The sequence below is a fragment of the Bison bison genome, unplaced genomic scaffold (genome assembly GCF_000754665.1).
Source record: "Bison bison bison isolate TAMUID 2011002044 unplaced genomic scaffold, Bison_UMD1.0 scf7180017864472, whole genome shotgun sequence".
NCBI lineage: Eukaryota > Metazoa > Chordata > Mammalia > Artiodactyla > Bovidae > Bison > Bison bison.
The window spans coordinates 11336018-11358405 of NW_011495033.1; the positions used below are offsets into that span (position 1 = coordinate 11336018).

At 36.2% G+C, this 22388-nt stretch overlaps 1 protein-coding gene across 1 annotated transcript in view; it reads right to left on the reverse strand.

Annotated features, from left to right (window-relative positions):
• USP32 (ubiquitin specific peptidase 32) overlaps positions 1-22388 on the reverse strand; it is a 204900-nt gene that overhangs the window by 38558 nt on the left and 143954 nt on the right. The window contains exons 7-15 of the mRNA XM_010861577.1: positions 21722-21829; positions 18683-18798; positions 18090-18152; positions 16714-16797; positions 11326-11387; positions 8068-8170; positions 4000-4195; positions 1453-1628; positions 547-687 (exon numbers count right to left, since the gene is read on the reverse strand). Of these exons, the coding sequence (XP_010859879.1) occupies positions 547-687; positions 1453-1628; positions 4000-4195; positions 8068-8170; positions 11326-11387; positions 16714-16797; positions 18090-18152; positions 18683-18798; positions 21722-21829 (1049 nt within the window). The remainder of the gene's footprint in view (positions 1-546; positions 688-1452; positions 1629-3999; positions 4196-8067; positions 8171-11325; positions 11388-16713; positions 16798-18089; positions 18153-18682; positions 18799-21721; positions 21830-22388) is intronic.

Here is a 22388-nt window from a genome sequence, read left to right on the forward strand (position 1 = left end):
TTGAATTCTTACTATCATCTATTGTGATCTTGTTATGTCCCTCCTTCAAAAAGACAAACCTCAAAGTCCAGAACAGCTAAGTGAATGTCTGTGTGGCTAATGGGAATAACAATTTTAGAAATAACATCTGCACCACTGTTTCTATATTCACTGAACTTCTTGGCACTGGCTCTCAGACTTCTGCTCCAGTCTAAGTTCTGCATTATCTAAAGTTTGTGTTTATGTGGATGACTTATGTAATTGCCTAGCCTCATAATTCCTTGACTCTATTTAGTCCAGTGATTATTTCCTTCGCTTTATATAAGTTGCCCATTCCCAAAGGAATATCATTTTGTGGTTAGAACCTAATACAGTGCTCAATAAATGTATGAGTAAATGAGTGAATGAACATAAAAGAACCTAAAATTTATTCAACTAATTTGAACAGGTATTGAAAGCTCTATCATGGTTAAGAGCTAATTTGTGGGTAGTGAGGTTCACATAGTGAATTAATAGAAGGCCCTATTATAAATGCTGCTTATATAAGGCAATACTGGCTGTACTTACAGGTCTAGGTAGGGCCAGGTTTGCTCCATACCAATGATAAAGTGCTCTCCATACAGGTTCTGGAACCATCTCATAATCTCTTCCATGGATCAGCTGTGGGGTTCGTTTTAATCGTCCTCCTTCTAGTGTTAATGATGTAGCCTTAGAAAGAATGGAATGTAAATGTTGACTCTTTTTTTTTGGCCCCACCTCTTGTCTTGTGGGATCTTAAGTTTCCTGACCAGGGATGGAACCCAGGCCCACAGCAGTGAAAGCTCGGAGTCCTAACCACTGGACTGTCAGGGAATTCCCCCAAATGTTGGATTTAAAATTAGTCTCTTGTGTTTTAACAAAACCTAGTTGCCACTCCAGTGTTCTTGCCTGGAGAATCCCAGGGACGGGGGAGTCTGGTGGGCTGCCGTCTCTGGGGTCGCACAGAGTCGGACACAACTGAAGTGACTTAGCAGCAACAGCAGACACAGGAAAATAAACACATGTCACTACTCAGTTTTACATTACTAGAAAAAAAAAAGAATTTTCTAAAAGGTTTTTATTTTGAACTTTCAAAATAAACTATTTAAGAAAGGAAACTCAAGGTAAATCACTTGTAAGAAAATCACTGGAACATTTGAAAATTAAGGATGGCTTTCATAGACTTCTTTCCAACAGTAAAAAGTATTATTATTTTTTAAAAAAGCTTTTTTCATATACATGTGAAACTACATTTTCATAGCAGCTGTTCTAAGAAAAATAACATTTCCAAGGATCACTAAACTGAGTCTATGCAAGTAGTAAGTCATAAAATACTCTCACAGAAACATTTCTATCTACAACAGATTAATAAAATGAATCACAAACATTTTCTGTGTGCTGAACTCTTTAGAATGAAATGTATTAGCAACTTGAAAGAGATGTCAAATTACTTACCTTTACTGGTTCTTGAGTTACTAGTGGCTGGTTATCAATAGCCCCTGGCTTCTGAGGATTGAGGTGCAACAAAATATTCCCATTGGCTCCTAGTAAACACTGGTTGTTATTGTCAGAAGTGTTATGTTGTCGAGCAAAGCACATGTCTGTTCCTGGTGTGGCAGAATACAGAAAACCTGTAAAAGACAAAGAAGATGGAATCTCTGTTTTATTATACATAAAATAGGCTTGAAGATATGAACTCAATGTCCATGTATTAGGTTAATGCTATTATTCTGTGGACATGTCAGTACAGTGTTAGATTCTGTAATTGTGTAGAAGACACAGAGGTATTCCTTTCTGGAAAATACCTAGAATAACACTAGGTAGAATAAAAGTTTTAAAAGCTATTATCAAATGAACATTTGGCCAGACTCCTAGAATATCTAATAATTCACAAGAATTCTATGTCCTCTGAAAGGAAAGGAAGAAATATAGCCAAGTAGCTGGACTCTCCCATACCTTTCCTTAATTCTCTTCTGCCCACAAAGGTTCTTAGTAGATAAGGGTGATAACAAGTCTCTAAACCAAAGAGCAGGCGCAAAAACAAGAATGCCAACAGGAGAATGGAGAATGCTAGGACAGAAGAAACTGTCCCCTAATAAATCTATTTGAAAGGAAGGCATGGATGTTACAACAGAAAAATATATACAGGAAAATGATTGATAAGTCTGACTGAAGAGTTGTGAACCTGAATGGCATCTTAAGGTATTGCAACTCTCAACCACATGTAATCTCTGGTAAACATTCTAGTCATCAACCACTTTTAACCTTCTACTTGTGGTGCTGCTCCGCATGTGGACAGCACAGAGCTGAGCTGTGTGCAGAGTGAGCATATATCAAAAAGGACCTGAGGGAGGGTCAAGAAACAGTGAAAAGCTGATCAAACACAGCACTTTTTTTTTTTTTAAATTTTATTTTATTTTTAAACTTTACATAATTGTATTAGTTTTGCCAAATATCAAAATGAATCCGCCACAGGTATACATGCGTTCTCCATCCTGAACCCTCCTCCCTCCTCCCTCCCCATACCATCCCTCTGGGTCATCCCACTGCACTAGCCCCAAGCATCCAGTATCGTGCATCGAACCTGGAGAGCACTTTTAGGACTGCTGAGTGATCTCTATAATAACATCAGATGGGGAAAGAGAGCACCGAAGAACTGATGCTTTTGAACTGTGGTGTGGAGAAAGCTCTTAAGAGTCCCTTGGATGGCAAGGAGATCAAACCAGTCAATCCTAAAGGAAATCAGTCCTGAATACTCACTGGAAGGACTCATGCTGAAGCTGAAGCTTTAATACTTTGGCCATCTGATGCAAAGAACTGTCTCATTGGAGATGACCCTGATGCTGGGAAAGATTGGAGGCAGGAGGAGAGGGGGACAACAGAGGATGGGATGATTGGATGGCATCACTGACTCCATGGACATGAGCTTGAGCAAGCTCTGGGGGTTGGTGATGGACAGGGAAGTCTGGCATGCTGCATTCCATGGGGTTGCAAAGAGTCAGACACGACTGAGAGACTAAACCGAACTGAGATTCTACAAGGAGTTCTGTAAAGAAAATGCTGCTGCTGCTATTGCTGCTAAGTCGCTTTAGTAATGTCTGACTCTGTGCGACCCCACAGACGGCAGCCCACCAGGCTCTCCTGTCCCTGGGATTCTCCAGGCAAGAACACTGGAGTAGGTTGCCATTTCCTTCTCCAATGCATGAAAGTGAAAAGTGAAAGTGAAGTCGCTCAGTTGTGTCCGACTCTTAGTGACCCCATGGACTGCAGCCCACCAGGCTCCTCCGTCCATGGGATTTTCCAGGCAAGAGTATTGGAGTGGGGTGCCATTGCCTTCTCCGGTAGAGAAAATGCTAGCTCTGTTCAATTTGCCTTCTTACTCCACAGAAAAGGGAGAAGAAAAATCTCAAAGGTGAAACAACAGAATAAGACTGAGAGTCCTGGAGAATAACAGGAATCAACTAAATTCATTTGGGCCAAAATATAGCAAAGTGCCTTCCAGATAAGTGTAAAACTACTAAGTTTTAGGTAGGTATCAACAACCAAAGGGGATTATGGGCAACATTATCAATTCTTTCTAAATATGTTGACAAAATAACTCCCAAATTCCAGCCTGGAATGTCTGAATCTAATATGAGGATACATTTGATCCAATGAAGGCGCGCTATGGTTAGAGTTCTGGAGATAAAAATTTAGATTTTCTTCAAAAATGGCTTCTCTAATCTAAATTTATTGACAAAATGATTTAATAACAATATGGAAAGATTGACCTCATCAATGAAAACTGTGAAAATATTTTCAAATTGAGAGATTATATACAAGAGTTCATCTTTGTAAAGCTACTAATATATTCAAGAATCTGTTAATTGACTATTTCATTCAAAACCTGTTTCTGTGAATGGAAGCCTGATGCCCATAACCCACCAAGCATACTCTCTGACAAACTGTACCACTTTAAGAAATGACCCTGCCTAAACCTCATGGAAAATAAGTTGTACTGACCACTGCCAGCAGTTTCTGAGGCTTCAGATGCACTAGAAACGTTGTCTGAAAATTTTTCTTCGGTGGTGTTCACATAACTTGGGCTGCCTCCTCCAATTCTATCTTCACTCTGCTCTATAGGATGTACTGTTGTTCCAAATGAGTATTTTCCTCCATTCAGCACAGATGATGGCTCAATCACCACAGGGCTGGCATCCTAAAAACCATGAAGTCAGAAATTAAGAGGTAAAATTCAATAATCTGACAATTATGCAGCCTTCAAAAATGAATCCCCCAACTGTCTACTGTTTCTAATTCTCCTGTGGCTGGCTATGGCACTTAAAACATTTGGATGTATAACTGAGTTTTAATTTCTTCAAAGAAGAATAGTGTATATAAGTAAAACTGGTAAGGTAGAAGGGGAACAGACTGAAGCGACCCTGTGCCACATCAAGTAATTTAGACTTTATTCCGCTGAAAGTTGAAAATCATGGAAGGTTTTTATCAATATTAAAAAGCTAAATAGTATTTATTCTTTTATTATTAAAGATTGCATTGTTATTATAGGAAATACAGAAAAACATGAAGAAACTAAACATCACAAGTACTCAGATTCCATCACTTAGCATTAACTATAGTTGACATTTTGATGTGTTTCCTTTATTTTTTGTGACTGAACATATACACATATCTATAAAAAATAAATGTGGGGGATACGGTTAGAATTAAGGGTAGGGTACTGACCTACCAGCTATGCAGCCTTTCATAAAATAAACTTACAAGCCTCAGTTTCTTTATAGGTAAAAACTAGGATATTAGTATCTCAGAGTTATATGAAGATTACATGAGTGACACATGTAAAATGCCTGGCATTTAGTAAATATAAACTATCCTTCTGGTTGTTGTCAGAAAACACATTTTAAATACAGCATATTGCTTCTTTTTCTTTCACTTGACATTATATTGACAGGATTTTTATGTGAGAGGCTTCTAAATAGGGGATAGTATAATCCAGTTTTTGTTTTAAAAATAACTCTATAGTGTGCAAAAAGCAGGCAGAAAGTGAAAACTGAGACACAAGTTAGAAGACTTCTATAATAATTTAGGCAGGAGATGCTGAGATACTCAACCATAAAGCTAGAACCAGAAATAAGGAGATGGAGAGAGAGCATGGATTCAGGAGGAAAAAAAAAAAGTGGCAATTAATTGTGTATGAAAGAAGGGCACAGATAATTCCAAAGTAGAACATGAGATGCTGACTTAGACGACTAGATGGGAGTTGACATCTTCATCAGATAAGGTGTATAAGTGAATGGGATTGTTTTGGGAATGAGCTTACTCTGGTTTGAGATTCTGTGGACATTTGAGTCTATTGCTCAGGACAGAGTATGAGATGAGATATAGATTGGGGACTATATAGATTTCTGGAAACACAAGAATACGGCATATGTAGAATAAGGAGAGAACAGTATTTATAGGATTGGTGGCAGAAGAATCTAGGAAGGATACTGAGTCTGGATGACCAGAGAAAAATCAGGAGAGGCAGCTTCCCAGGTGGCACTAGTGGTAAAGAATCTGCCTGCCAACACAGGAGATGCAGATTCAATCCCTCTGTCGGTTGGGAAGATGCCCTGGAGGAGGAAAATGGCAACCCACTCCAGTATCCTTGCCTGAAAAATTCCATGGAAGAGGAGCCTGGCTGACTACATGCAGTACATGGGGTCAGAAAAAGTCAGGCACGTATGAGTGACTGAAAACACACACAGAGCCCTAGAAGCAGAGGCAGCTTGCATAGAACTATTTTCTACTAAGCTTATTTGTGAGGGAAAAAAAAAAAAAAAAATCAGTGAACAAAAAACACACAGAAAAACAGAGAGAACTAAGATTGAGGAGAAGCAGAAAGGAAGGTGCTATGAGAATATGTATCTGTGAGTCCTTTTAAAAGATCAGGATATTTTTAAGTGAAGGTAAAGACTAAAGGTGCTAACCAGTAGAAAAAGGTCCCAGAGGCATCTGAGGAGACAGACAGCATGGCTAGAGGAAGTAAAGTGGTATTCAGTAAACAGCAACATAAATTTTAGTAGATGAAACTGATGAATATCCGGATGGAGGGCTTGAAGGCACCACTTAGAAAGTAACTAACTGAATGAAACTCCAAGTCACAGCATAGCAATAGCACAGTGGAAGCTTTAGATTCTTTTTATACAATTATAGCATCCCTGTGAAGTTGCTCGGTTGTGTCTGACTCTTTGCAATCCCATGGACTGTAGCCTACCAGGCTCCTCTGTGCGTGGAATTTTCCAGGCAAGAGTACTGGAGTGGGTTGCCATTTCCTTCTCCAGGGGATCTTCCCGACCCAGGGACTGAACCCAGGTCTCCCGCATTGCAGGCAGATGCTTTATCATCTGAGCCACAAGGGAAGCCCTAATTTTAGCCAAAACAAGGAGACATTTTATCAATATTTTATTAGATGTTTTTTGCCTCTTTGATCTGTAAGCCAGGTGAAAGTGAAGTCACTCGGTCGTGTCCGACTCTTTGCGACCCCGTGGACTGTAGCCTACGAAGCTCCTCTGTCCATGGGATTCTTCAAGCAAGAATACTGGAGTGGGTTGCCATTTCCTTCTCCAGGGGATCTTCCCAAGCCAGGAATCGAACCCGGGTTTCCCACATTGGAGGCAGACGCTTTAACCTCTGTAAGCCAGGTGAAAACTATTAATATGTAGATTCTTCAAAAGCCAGTTCTGAAGAAATTACAGTGATTTAATCAAAAGAGTGGCAAGAAGAATGAGAATAAAACCCAGATTTCTTTCTACATACCAATTAACTCTATTGAACTAAAAAAAGTTAAATAGCTTTATTGTTAAAACTTCAAATAATTCAGAAGGACACAGATTCATAGTCTTTATTACAGATCCAAATGTTAGTATCTTCTATTAATTATTAACTTTCTTAAAATATATGAAAGGTAGCAGATTATGTTGGGTTTTAAATAACTCTACTTCACAGTGAAAAAATTATTCCCTATTCAATTCTCTTCCAGTCCTTTGATTATTTTGAGGAAAGGATCTCAGTTTGGTGTTAATGTGCTAACTGAATACTTGATATGCCCATCTAATACTTGATAATTTCTCTTTTTAACAGAGAACAGGCCTCAGTATCAGTCTTCAAAAGGCAATACTACTTGGAATTTAATATACTTTACTTCCATTAAATTTATTTTTATTTTGATCTTCTACTTCTGGAATGTGACACTGATTTTCTATTTAAGATAGTGATATAAATAAGATTTAAAATAAGATATATTAAGATATATTTATTTACATAAAAATGATAAAGTTATTTATATAACTAAGAAAATAATAGTATGGAAATTATATGGCAAAAAAATGGTGACCACAGTATACAAATGATTAAAAACTGGCAACTACATTAAGTATGGATTTGGAGCCATTAGTATTTTAAATTCAACTATTAACTAAATAAGTCATAACTGTATGGACAACAGAACAATAGAATCACACTGACCTATGGCCTGTGAATTAGGCCTGAGTATTTAAATTATTAATCATATGTTTGGACTTCAGTTTGTAGACCTCTTGGCAAATCATTAAAGATATATTGATCTTCTCACAGATTTTCTGACAGCAAAATGCATTTCATTTAAATTAGATTTCAAAAGAAAATTTTCATTATATAAAAATGACTTATTTAAATTAATTAAATCCCTTTCTCCAATTATGCTTTATAAATTTATTTGCTCAGGAATGTTTTTTTTTTAAGCTTTCTATGTGATTCTGCTATGTAATCAGAATTGCTAACCACCATCCAAGTGAGAATTACAGTCTCACACTTTTGTTTTCATAATGTGCTATAAATACTAAGTATATAGTACTTGATTTCTTAGTGAATCTATTACTTGCTCTGGAACTTGCTTTTTAGAAAAGCAGGTTGGTCCTTAGCAAGCATCATTTCTTTCACCTTTAAATCTTTTTCTAGGTTGGAGCATTTTATTACTGTCCAGTAGTCACACAAAGTCTGATGGAGCTAAAAATCTTATTTTAAATGTAGATAAATAGGAATCTTACTTACATATTTGACATATTCTTTCCACTGCTGCCACCACTGCATAGAGATGATAAACCAATTGTGTCCTGGTTGCAGACCATACCTGCTTTCTCGTTCTAACCATCCTCTACATACAAAAGAAATTCAGTACATCAAATGGTGTGTAAAACAGATGACCATACACTCACAAGTTATCATTAGAAACTTTTCAAAGGAAAAGCATGAAACAGATATACTTGGGAAATGGCCACATATTAAATTAGTGAAACACTGATAAGCCAATTTCAGGAGTCATAATACCACTATTAAGCCTCCAACTGATGTTTCAAAAACAGCTTCACTGAGGAATAATTTAATAACATACAAGTTATCTGAATTGAGTCTAGAACTCAATGATTTTGGTAAATTTACAGACATGTGCAACCATTACCACAATCCAATTTTAGATTATTTCAGATACCCCCAGAAGACATCTTATGCTTTATTTTTAGTCATTTTTTTTAGTCAAATTACTGCCCTCAGCCTCATGACACCACTAGTTTATTTTCTATCTCTTAAAAAGTCACACAGTTATGCCTGACTCTCTGTGACCCCATGGACTGTGGCCCACACCAGGCTCCTCTATCCATTGAATTCTGCAGGTAAAAATAATGGGAGTGGATAGCCGTTCCCTTCTCTAGGGGATCTTCCCAAGGATCTAACTCAGATCTCTTGGATTGCAAGTGGATTCTTTATTGTCTGAGTCACACACTCCTGATAGCAGGGTTTAACAATGCCTGTTCTCCCAGTACTGCCATCAGAGTGGCTTGTCAAAATTATTTTTTGTCAATGTGCAAAAGAGACAAATGATGTCTCAGGGTAGCTTTGGTTTGTACTTCTCTTATTATAAAGTCAATTTGATTCTTTCATATGACGATGGGCCATTATATAGCTTTTTTGTGAATTGTTTATTCATGTCTTTTGTCCTTTTTTTCTACACATTTTTTGGGCGTATTTTTTTAACTGTGATTTTTAAGAGTTCTTTCTATATTAGATATATTGTTGTATAGTTGTTAAATCCTGTCTGACTCTTTTGGGACCCTATGGACTGTACCAGTCAGGCTCCTCTGTCCATGGGATTTCCTGGGCGAGAATACTGAAGTGGATTGCCATTTCTGAACATTTCACAATTTTAAAATGGGCAAGGGAATTAAATAAATAAATGGAATGTTATAACACATGGTCTCCTGCATCGGACCTCTTTTACTTAGCATAATGTTTTTGAAGTTCATCTATGTTGGAGCAGATACTATTACTTTGTGTTTTTTTTTTTTTATTATTACTGAGTAATTTTCCACAGGGTGTTGGTGTATGTTTTGCTTATCTACCTAATACCTGATAATCTGCAACTGGCAAACTGTTTTCCAAAGCAGCTGTACCATTTAACTTCCCCATCATTATTGTATGAGGGTTGTAGTTGCTCCACATTCTCACTAACACTTGTTATTGTCTGTCTTTTCTATTACACATCTAGTGAGTGTGAAGTGGTGTCACAATGTGATTTTTAAAAACACTATTCTTATTGAGAAGAAATTCATATAACATAAGGTGGTCTCTGCACATTCTGATTGTACTAAATGCCACTGAATATTATATATGCTTTACAATGGTTAATTTTATGTTATGCGAACTTTTCCAAAACAATTTGATACACCACAGCTAAGCAGTTATTTTCTGTTACTCCTTTCCCCTAGCCCTTAACAATCACCAATCTGCTTTCTGTACTGATAGTTTAGTTTTACCTCTTTTGGATATTTCATACAAATGGAATTGTATAATACGTCACCTCTTGTTGTCTAGCTTCTTTCATTTGCGAGGTTCATCCATGTCATATCATGTATCAGTACATCATTTCTTTTTATGGCTGAGTGATATTTCATGGCATATATATACATTTTGTTTATCCATTCACCTTACTGATTGATATTTGGGCTATTCCCACCTTATGGCTATTGTGAACAGTGCTAACAGGAAGATCTGGGTACAAGCATTTTAGTGTCTATTTTCAATTTTTTAGATAAATACCTAGAAGGGAATTACTGAGTTATGTGATAATTGCAATTTTGAGGAAATACTAACTTGTTTTCTATAGCAGTTACACCATTTTACAAACTCTACCAGTGACGCAATGAGAATCCCAAATTCTCTACATCAAAATCACAAACATCCTAGTAGGTACAAAGTGGAATTTCATGTGGTTTTGAGTTGCATTTTCCTAATGACAAACGATTTTGAGCATATTTTCAACTGCTGGACAACCATGTGTATATCATTTGTATAAATCATCTCTGGAGAAATGTGCATTGAAGTCCCTTGCCCGTTTTAAAATTGAGTTATATTTTGGTTGATGAGTTGTAGGAGTTCTTTATATATTCTAGTTACTAGATTCTTGTCAGATCTATGATTTACAAATATTATGTCTCAGTCCGTAGATTTTCTTTTCAGTTTCTTGACAATGCCCTTTGAAGAACAAGTTTTTAATTTACATGAAGCCAAATTTACCTATTCTTTCTTCTACTGCTTCTGTTCTATATAAGAATTCATTTCAAAATCCAAATCACTCTTGAAGAAATATTTTTTCGGGATATAGAATTCTTGGCTACAGTGTTCTTTTTCTTTCAGCGATTTAAATTTTATGAAGGATACACACAGGTATCTTTATGCTGCTACTGCTTTAAAAGCTCTGTCTCTGGGTTTTGACAACCTAATGGTAATGTGTCTTGATATGGATCGCTTCATCAGCTTGAAGAGACAGCTCTACTCTCACATTCACTGCAACATTACTCACAATAGCCAAGGCATGGAAACAATCCAAGTGTCCAAAAGTGGATGAAAAGATGAAGAAAATGTGCTGTTTATGAATATATAAAATGGAATTTTATTCAGCCTTTCAAAATAGGAAATCATGTCTTTACAAAAACACACAGAGGAAGCTTGAGGGTATTATTCTAAATGAAATAAGCCGGAGAGAGAAAGACAAATACTGCATGGTATCCAAAAAAAAGTTGAATTCAGAAACAGAATAGAAAAGAGGCTGCCAGGAGCTGGGAGAGAGACTGGTAAAAAGGTACAAATTTTCATTATAAGATATATGATGGTGATGGGTGCCTTAATTAACTTAGAGGGGGGAATTCTTTCAGAACACATACAATATACCAAGTCATCACAGTAACAATATATTTCAGATGTCAGAAATTTTAACTATTTAATGAAAATATACACAGACTGTATCTATAAACTTACCTAATAATTTGTCCTTCCTCTTCTGGAGTAGCTGGTCTTAACCCCAGAACTATGTGACATACCTAGAAATAAAATGGTAAATTAAACTTCACTGGTGCCAATGACTGGACCATATAATATTTCACATTCTCTATATAATATCCACTTCTAGACGGGAACCTAAACTAGCAATAGCTTTTGGCTGATGAATTACCAATGATCCACTTGAGCAAATCTGAACTTTAAAGTTTGTGTGTTTTTTTTAAAGAAATAAATCATTTCAATGGAAGCAATTTCCAAATCTCTGTGATAGGAGGGAAAAAAAGAGAGAGAGAGAAAGGAAGAAAAGGAGAAAGAAAGGAAGGAAAAAACTACTTTTTAGAATGTTTCATTAATGCTATATACCTTAATTATCTCACACAGAGAATATTATCTTCTTTCCTGAAATCTGAAGAGCATACTACGGCACTTGGGTAGAAAGGTAAAGGGGAGACGAAAAGGATACCGGAAATGAAGGATAAAGGTAGCATTTCAACTTAAATAGCTCTAAGAAGAACATTAATGCTACTAGCGCTAAATATGCTTTAAAAAAAAAGAATTTTAAAAAAAATTTTTGGTATGCCCGGTCTTTGCTGCTGCCTGGGCTTTTTCTAGCTGAGGTGAGCGAGGGCGACTCTCTTTTGCAGTGCACAGGCTTCTCACTGTGGGTGAGACTTTTCTTGTTGTGGGGCGTGGCCTCTGGGGTGAGTGGGCTTCAGTAGTTGTGGCACGCAGAAACAGCAGCGGTGGCCCACAGCTTAGCTGCTCCACAGCATGTGGAATCTTCCCAGGCCAGGGAGCGAACCTGCGTCTCCTGCATTGGCAGGCAGATTCTTAACCACTGGACCACCACGGAAGTTCTAAGTATGCTTTTTAAGGCTCATTTTCTCCTCATTTATTTGCCTTCTCTAAATCATTATAAAAGAAGTTATTCCCCACCCCCCACCATTTTATCATGAAAAATTTCAAAAATACAGAAAAGTTGAAAGAAATTTACACTGAACACCTCATACTCATTACCTAATTCTGACATTAACATTATACTTCATCTATCCATCCCTCAATTCATCTATTAATCCATCTTAATTGTTGCATGTATTTCAAAGTAAGTTATAGACATTAGTACAGCTCCCTGTAAATACATCAGCCTGCCTGTTTATAATTTTGTTTACCTTTTGAGGTAAAATTTACTTAACAGTAACATAAATTAGGTTTATGAGACTCATCCATTTATCAATAGTTCATTGTTTTATTGTTGAGACAATACTTTTTAAAGGTTTTTAAATTGAAGTATAGTTGATTTATAATGTTGTGTTAGTTTCACACGACCTTCATCTAGTCAAGAAACAGAACATTGCTACCTACCCCGAAGTTCCACTTTGAGTTCCTTCCCAGACACTAAGTACCCTTTGATGTATTCACTACCCTGAATTCCACACCATGGATTGCTTTTTGTCTGCTTTTCTGGTCCAGTATTTTCCATTCCATATTGTGTAAGATTCCTTGATGTGGTTGTATGTAGCAGTAATATATTTATTTTTATTGCTTTAAACTAAACCATGTGTATGCAAGTATCACCATTAACTTTTATGTATTTATTGTTGACAGGTAGAGTTAGGTCATTTTCTGTTTGGGGCTGTAATAAGAAGTGATTAGAAGAACTTATTCTACGTCTTTTGGTGTTCAGATATACAAGTTTCTATAGAGTATATATAAAAACAGCCAATACTTGTAAGAATTTATATTCCTTCTGGCAATGTGAAAGTTACACTTTCTTATCTTCAACAATGCTTCATTATCACTTCAAGGCTAACCATTCTAGTGGATGTCTAATGGTATTCCAAGTACAATTTTAATATGTATTTTCATTATGACTAAAGAAGTTAGCCCCCTTTCATAATTATTAGCTATTTGGATATTCTCTTTTGTGAAGCACCCATTCAAGTTTTTTGTACATTTTAATATTAAGCTTCTGCCTTGTTTCCCATTGATTTTTGTTCTTTGTATGCCCTAGATGGGCTTCCCAGGCGGCACTAGTGGTAAAGAACATGCCTGCCAATGCAGGGGATGTAATAGACATTGGTTTGATCCCTGGGTCAGGAAGATTCCCCTGGAGAAGGGCATGGCAACCCACTCCAGTATTCTTGTCTGGAGAGTTCCATGGACAGAGGAACCTGGCGGACTACAGTGCAGGGGGTCAAAAAGAGTTGAACATGACCGAGCGACTAGCACACACATGCTCTATACATAAGTCTTTTGCTGGACACAAGTAAAGCAAATAAATTCTTATTATTTTCTTAATGGCATCTCTTGAAAAAAAGAATTCTTAATTTTACTGAAGTCCAACTTAAAACTTTTTTTGTGCTTGGCGTGCTCTGCGCTGTTTAAGAACTCTTTGCAACCTCAAAGTCATTCAATATCTATGTTATTTTCTAGACACTTTATTTATTCTTTACTTTCTAAATTTATTAAGATTTATAATCTACCTAAAATTACTTTTAAAAAATTTGTTTATTTTTAACTGCAGGATAACTGCTTTACAATGCTGCACTGGCCTCCACTGTACAACAGTGTGAACCAGCCACATTAGTTGCTCAGTTGTATCTGACTCTTTGCAGCCCCACAGACTGTAGCCCGCCAGGCTCCTCTGTCCATGGAATTCTCCAGGCAAGAATACTGGAGTGGGTAGCCATTCCCTTCTCCAGGGAATCTTTTTGACTCAGGGATTGAACCTGGGTCTCCTGCGTTGCAGGCAGATTCTTCACTGTCTGAGCCACCAGGGAAGCCCAAATCAGTCATAATTAATACACACAGCCCTTCCATCCTAAGCCTCCCTTCCCGCTCCCATCCCACCCTTATAGGTCATCACAGAGTACCAGGCTGGGCTCCCTGTGCTCTACCGCAGCCTCCTACCAGCCATCTATTTTATACCTGACAGTGTATATATGTCAATGTTACTTTCTCAATTCATTCTACCCTCTCCTTCCCTTGCTGTGGCACAGTTCTGTTCTCTACATCTGCATGTCTATTGCTTCCCTGCAAACAGGTTCATCAGTGCTGTTTTTCTAGATTCCATATATATGCGTTAATATACAATATTTGTTTTTCTCTGACTTACTTCACTTTGTGTAACAGGGTCTAAAATTATTTTTCATGTAATGGGATGAATAATGATGCACAGTTTTTCCCACAGGAATACTAATTAATCCAGTACCACTTACTGAAAAGACCACCCCTTCTCATCCGCAATGCAATGTCTTCTTTGTTATAAATCAAGTGATCACACCTACGTAGGTCTGTGTAAGAACACTCAATGTTGTTCCATTGGTTGATCTAACTTTACGCAGACTTCACATTGTTGTAACACTGTTGCTATTTTATAAAAAGTTCTAATATCTGGTAATATAAATCCATTGTCCTGAATTTCTTCTTTGCTATATTTTTGACCCTTGTACTTTTCTGTGTACTTAGAATCCTCTGGTCATGTTCTATAAAATCTCAGTGACAAAAACGAGCTTCTGGGGATTCTGATTTTGAGTGCACAAATCTTTAAGTCAACTGAAGGGGAACTGATACCTTTAACACATTGAGCCTTCCAATCAATAAATATGGGTTATCTCCCTCTGTACTGGATTTTTATTACTGTTGTAATAAATTATCACAAAATGTATAGCTTAAAACAACACAAATTTATTATTTTACAGTTATGCAGGTCAAAAGTAAGGTAGAGATCTCTCCAGGCTAAAATCAAGATGGCAACAGGGTGGTATTCCTTTCTGGAGGTCAAAGGAAGAATATGCTTCCTTCCGTTTTCCAGTGTCTAAAATTCACCCACAATCCTATGCTCATGGCTCTTTCTCCACCTTCAAAGCTAGCAGATCTGCACCTCTCTAGCCCTGCTCCCAATGCCATCTCTTTTTCTCTGACCATAGCTGGGAAAAGTTTTCCACTTCTAAGGATTAGTGTGATTAGACTGGATCCATGGGGATAACTCAGGGCAATCTGTTTACACATATATTAAGTGAACGTAAAGTTTTAAAAGCATGTCTAAATATGGGATAAAGTGAGCACAGTAAAAGGTAGATGATGGGTAAATGGGTACTCAATGAAAAAATCTTTCAACTGTTTAATATAATGCTGGAAACACTGACATACAGAAACAAATCTCAAGCATTCGTTTATTTATAAATTAGAATCACAGGAAAATACTTTCACAGCAAGTCCCTGATAAGCATGAGAAAATAGTCAAGGCAATACAAAAATTCAAAATGCTTTGCTGCCTGAGAACTACAGGATGACGCAAATACAAACTCAAGTGGTCGAAATGTTTATATAATTAATTATGACTTAAAATTTGAGAATATTATTTTAAGTGAGATTAAAAAAAGAGCTCATCAATTTTCATATTATCAAGTAAGTCATTTCTGTTTACAGTAGTGATTTGTATTACTTTTGTACATTTTTTATTTTCCAAAGCCATCAACTTAAATTCCTGTTGAAAACTGATAGTGGAGTAGCTGAATGATTTAAATGGCTATTATAAGCGTATCAGATTGCATATGCTTTAAATATACATTAGTTAGTAATTATCCACTAGGAAGAGTTCAATTTCCATTTATTCTAACAGTTATGTCATAGACCTCTTTATTTATAATGGAAGATCATGATAAAGACAAAGATACCAAACTTTTCTGACTTTCACAGGGGTGCTTTTACAAGGAAAGGAAAATAAGGAGAATCTAAAATATCACTATTAAGTCAACTTACGTATTTATGAAAAACTATGAAAAATGGAAACCATAAACTATTTTTTTAAATGGGAGCAAGAGATCTATTTTAACTGGGAAAACAGTTAAAATCTGGCTGCTCATTCCTAGCAGCTATTCTTTCTTCCTTCTCCTTTGATCTTTTTTGGACCTTATAAAGAATTAGGAAAAAAAAGAAATAACTTTGCATCTAAGATAATCTCTTAACTGGAAAGATTGAATATTTTGTGAAAAATTTACAGGTGCCTATTTGTGAACCATCTCTGTTCCACGGCCTTATTAGGAGGGGTCTTTGAAGAAAAATAGCAATTATAATGGCTTTCACAATTTGAATTATCCTCTGTGTCTACATTCTGCTCTGTCTTGAGTTTTAAGATAAACATAATCAGCTATATTCCACTCTCCTAACTTCTCATGACTTTGAGAAACTTCAGTAGGCACTCATGCTTTATCTCACCATCTTTCAGGTAGTATATAGGATAATGTAGTTTTTTTTACAATATATGGTTTTGTAGCTTAGATGGCAGTAACTACTACGTAATGGAAAAGATGAAGAACTACTGGTATCACTGCCCTCTGTACTTGTCATTTACCTTAAACATACCTGGAAAAGTAGATTCAAAAATTCATTGGCAAGAACATTTTTCACACTCCAGATTTGATAGTCTTCTAGAGTAAGATGACCCATCTGAAAGAGAAACAGTATTTTAAAAGACCTCATATTAAGAATGCCCTCATTTTTTATTTGAGTAAAATCTGGTTTATTAAACTTCTAATGATTATTTGTCTGAAAGAAATCCAACAATTTAAGGCAGGTGCTATCTGTTCATCTGAGAAATAGGCCAGCCAGGATAAGTTTAAAAGTTTTCGTTAAAGTAGTCAATGGCAATGAGGATAATTTATCACCAACCATCTTCTTCTTTCAACAACACCTGGGAAATAACTCACATTATCTTCTGGTTCATACATTACCTATGGAACCTACAAAAGGCCCCAGGTTGACGCAAATACAAACTCAAGTGGTCAAAGTGTTTATAAAATCCTAACAATTTTCTAAGACCCCCTTCTTAGAAATATCTAGCAACTTCATCAGAGTTCTTAGAGATTGAAAAGAACTTAATAAAAATAAAAAATGAGTATCTATATTACATTTCCCTAAAATATAATTTAATGTTACTCTTTTTTGGTTTCAAAGTGTACTAAAAATTACATTTTTCATACATTCTGTATGAAAATCACAGCAAGCTACAGGAGAAAACCTATTATAATATCCCTAACTAATAAATGTTGTCAAACTAAGTTCAAGAATTTATTATTTGTAAAGTACACGCTTATTTCTATTACATGGTTATTCTGGATGCTATTAAAGAACTCAGAAGAGACCTTTACCAGTATTACTTTAGAAATTTTGTAAAACAATGTATGTATCCAGATTAAGATAATCATTTCCATTATCTCCTTATGGCCCTTCCCAGTTGAATCACTCATCTGCAAAACCACTGTTGTAACACCTATTACCATTTGCTGGTTTTGTCTCTATTCTCAAACTTCATATAAATGGAATCATACAATGTGTTTTCATTTTACCAGCATTTCCTTTGCTCAGTACAAGGTCAGCCTTTCTATAACTTATTAAAATGGGAGAAATACAGATTATAAACTGTAGATGGCATGGGCTCTGTTTACTTAATTTTTATAACATGCCTACCTTATAAAATATAAATGTTTTTATGTATGTAACACTTCAGCGGAGTTGTTTAAAGGTGGAATAGGCTTTGCTTGCTTCGACAGCACATATACTAAAATTGGAAATATGGAATGGGCTGTCTTTAGAGACAGCTTGGAGGGACTGTAACCACTGGTCCAAATAAGCACTTGGTTGAGACAACGTACAAGAGATTTAAATATATATACCAGCTACATATACCAATTCAAAGTATGAGGTATTTTTAGAAAGAAGTCAGTCCCAGGTGCACTCACCTTTGTGGTGTCATGTGCATTCAATATGCCTTCTACAATGTCACATAGATCCATGTGTAATTCCTGTAAAAACAGAAACCCAAAGAAGTAATTAGAAAAAAAGCAGATTATCATTTTTATTAGTCAGTGACTAAGTATATGATGTTGGGCTTCCCTGGTGGCTCAGAGGTAAAGAACCTGCCTGCCAATGCAGAAGACATGGGTTCAGTCCCTTGGTTGGGAAGATCCTATGGAGAAGGAAATGACAACCCACTCCAGTATTGGTGCCTGGGAAATCCTATGGACACAGGAGCCTAGCCAGGCTACAGTCCACAGGGTTGCAAAAGAGTCAAACACAACTTAGTGACCAAACAATAACAAAAGTATATATTTTGGTCAAATATTTACAATACATTCAGTTTATTAAATTTTCTAAGGCAAATTCTCTTCCCAATTTTGTACTTTTAACTACAGATATTTTGAGTAGCATAATATAGCAACTAGAAGTCAAAGCAAATCCTTTATTCTTGATCTCTTTAAAAATTTTATTCACTGCATTTTCCTGTTGGTGTGAAGTTTACATGCACCAAAATGTATATACAAGCAGAATTTACCGGTATATCATCAGTGCGGTTGTCCTTCCAGACCTCTAATAGTGCAAGAACCATGTTTCTCAGCTCAACCCTGGAGAGAACTCCATCACGGTCAACATCAAACACCTTGAAACAAACTAAACAAAAGAAACTCTTTTGGAGGGAAATCACTTTTATACTTTGAAGTACAATACATATTACTAGAAGCTGCCCTAGTAAAATTACGAAGCTTCTCAAGCAAGTACATTCTGGATTAAATTTTCATCTGGAGCAGACTATGTCATGGAAGTCCTCTGAACTTGTAGGGCTTCCTGCACACATTTCTAAGTCTCTCTCTCCAAATCATTAGCCAGGCTGGAGAACCTTATCCTGCCTCTAAATCTAGAGCTAAATTCCTTATAAACTGAAAAATATTAATAAGATCCAATTTACTACAGTAAAAAGCCTCTTGATGAATGTGAAAGAGGAGAGTGAAAAAGTTGGCTTAAAGCTCAACATTCAGAAAACTAAGATCATGGCATCTGGTCCCATCACTGCATGGGAGATAGATGGGGAAACTGGAAACAGTGTCAGACTTTATTTTTTTGGGCTCCAAAATCACTGCAGATGGTGATTGGAGCCATGAAATTAAAAGACGCTTACTCCTTGGAAGAAAAGTTATGACCAACCTAGACAGCATATTGAAAAGCAGAGACATTACTTCGCCAACAAAGGTCTGTCTGGTCAAGGCTATGGTTTTTCCAGTAGTCATGTATGGATGTGAGAGTTGGACTATAAAGAAAGCTGAGCGCCAAAGAATCGATGCTTTTGAACTGTGATGTTGGAGAAGACTTTTGAGAGTCCCTTGGGCTGCAAGGAGATCCAACCAGTCCATCCTAAAGGAGATCAGTCCTGGGTGTTCTTTGGAAGGACTGATGCTAAAGCTGAAACTCCAATACTTTGGCCACCTCATGCAAAGAGTTGACTCATTGGAGAAGACTCTGATGCTGGGAGGGATTGGGGGCAGGAGGAGAAGGGGATGACAGAGGATGAAATGGCTGGATGGCATCACCGACTCGATAGATGTGAGTCTGAGTGAACTCTGGGAGTTGGTGATGGACAGGGCCGCCTGGTGTGCTGCAATTCATGGGGTAGCAAAGAGTCGGACACGACTGAGCAACTGAACTGAACTGAAAGTTACTATACATTATCTTGCAGATTTTGAGGTGGTAATTCAAGCCTTTAATTTTCAATATTTTAAACTGATCATTTCAGAATTGATTCTCACAATGCTGAAAATACTCCATCTATATTAAGAATCAACACAAGCTGGTACATTTGGCCCTCCATACCAAGGGGTTCCATGTTCCCAGATTCAACCACAAAACAAAAATATATAAAAATTTTTAAAAAATCTTCAGGAAGTTTCCAAGAGTAAAACTTGAATTTGCCACACACTGGCAACTATTTATACAGCATCTACATTGTATTTACAACTATTTACATTGCATTAGGTATTATAAGTAACCTAGAGATGATTTAAAGTACATAAGAATATATACGTAGTTTATATGCAAACACTATGCCATTTTATATAAGAAATTGAGTATTCATGGATTTTGGTGTCCTAGAGGGGTCCCAGAACCAACTCCCAGATGATACTGAGAGATAACCATACAAAGATTTTCCCTCTCCAGTGTAATTAAAGGTACACTCAACTATTTTTTTTTTTTTTTTGCCAAGGAACAAGTTCAACTCTTCAGTTTTTTGTTTATCTACAACAGGCTAACAATTAGAAAGAGCTGGACTGTGAAGAAAGCTGAGCACTGAAGAATTGATGTTTTTGAACTGTGGTGTTGGAAAAGACTCTTGAGAGTCCCTTGGACTGCAAGGAGATCCAACCAGTCCATCCTGAAGGAGATCAGTCCTGGGTATTCATTGGAAGGACTGATGCTGAAGCTCAAACTCCAATACTTTGGCCACCTCATGCGAAGAGTTGACTCATTGGAAAAGACCCTGATGCTGGGAGGGATTTGGGACAGGAGGAGAAGGGGATGACAGAGGATGAGATGGCTGGATGGCATCACCGACTCGATAGACATGAGTTTGGGTAAATTCCGGGAGTTGGTGATGGACAGGGAGGCCCAGTGTGCTGCCATTCATGGGGTTGCAAAGAGTCGGACACAACTGAGTGACTGAACTGAACAATTAGAAATACTAACATTTGCTAATTAACATCAAATGAATCACTCTAGCTTATTAACTTGCACTAGCAAAAAACAATTTTTAAAAAATTTTAAGGCAATAATAAACCTCAACTGAGAAGCAAAGATGTCAGTCTCTTTATTTAGTATTTGAACTTTAATGGAAACAAATAATCTATCATAAAATCACGCTGGAATAATAGTATACCATATCAAAGAAGAAAAAAGAAATCTAACAAGTAGCATAGCCAAAATAGGCAACATTTGTGAAACTGTATTTTTGAAAGACAGAGAGATAATGACTTTTGTAAATATATTAGAATTAGATTCCAATTAAATGTAAACTTACATTTTCTCAAATATGGTTAAGATTTATTAAAGCAATATACTAATGCTTATAAATTATGGCATAACATTTTTAGTAGGTTTAAAAGACTTTTAGTATTTAATAAAATTGTGTTTTGATCATAAATTTCATTTTGTTAATAAAATATTAATGTATAGAAGTGACAGAAAATAAACTATAATTCAAGTCATGTGAGATACAAAATTTTCTATATAGACTACCAGAAAATATTTTCTAAGTGCTTAACATTTTCAAAGATATCATGATCGATGTAGTTCATTTATTATGAACTGCACCTTCATCTGGAAAATCAACCCCATTACTAATGACAAAGATTCCAAATCACTCCACAGGAAAAAAAAAAAAAAGATGACTAAATCCTTACAGTGACCTCACCAGAACTTCAACATAGATATTTGCCAAAGTAATGAAAATTTAAGCCTTAATCCACAGATGATTTCTACATGAATGAATGCTGATATTTTTCTCGGTATCGTTTGCAACTTTTGTGACAATGTTTAACACACTCACATTTTTGTCTTTCAGCCAGAGGTCCTCTGCAACAGGCTGATAACCCACAGGATATCTCCTTAAAATCTATGTGATTGTCACGATTTTCATCAAAAGCATTAAACAAACCTGTAAAATAGGAAAAGACAACATAAATCAGAATCAACAAATTTCCTAATGTTAATGACATGTTTATGAAAGGAGGCATGACTTTTTCCCATAAACTACTGAATTAAAAATAAAAGTTTATCAGTAGCTCCCACTGTCTCAGGAAGGTTTTTTTTTTCCTAATATAATTATAAAACTTAACTTTTTAACAGACTGCAAAATACATTACTACCATTTAGTGTTTGGTTCTGTTTGCCTGCCTGTCTCTATCTTATATCAAATCCTATAGCTAAAAACAACTATAGTATGTAAAAAATAGAAACAAATTAAAAAAATTAAGAACTGAAAAAAAAGAAAAGCCAGAGACCACAACTATCCTTATTTGGAAAGAATGAGAAGAAAAAGGAAAAAAGAAGAAAAGTTGAACTGCATATCAAAGATATACTGTGCTGTTATTAATAAGCTCCATTAAGCTCTTTCATGAGGCAAAAAAAAAAGTAATACAGTATAAGATAAAGAAATTCTGTATTGCAGTCTTCTTTGTGCTACTTGATAATATAAATGTTTTAAATTTCAGAAA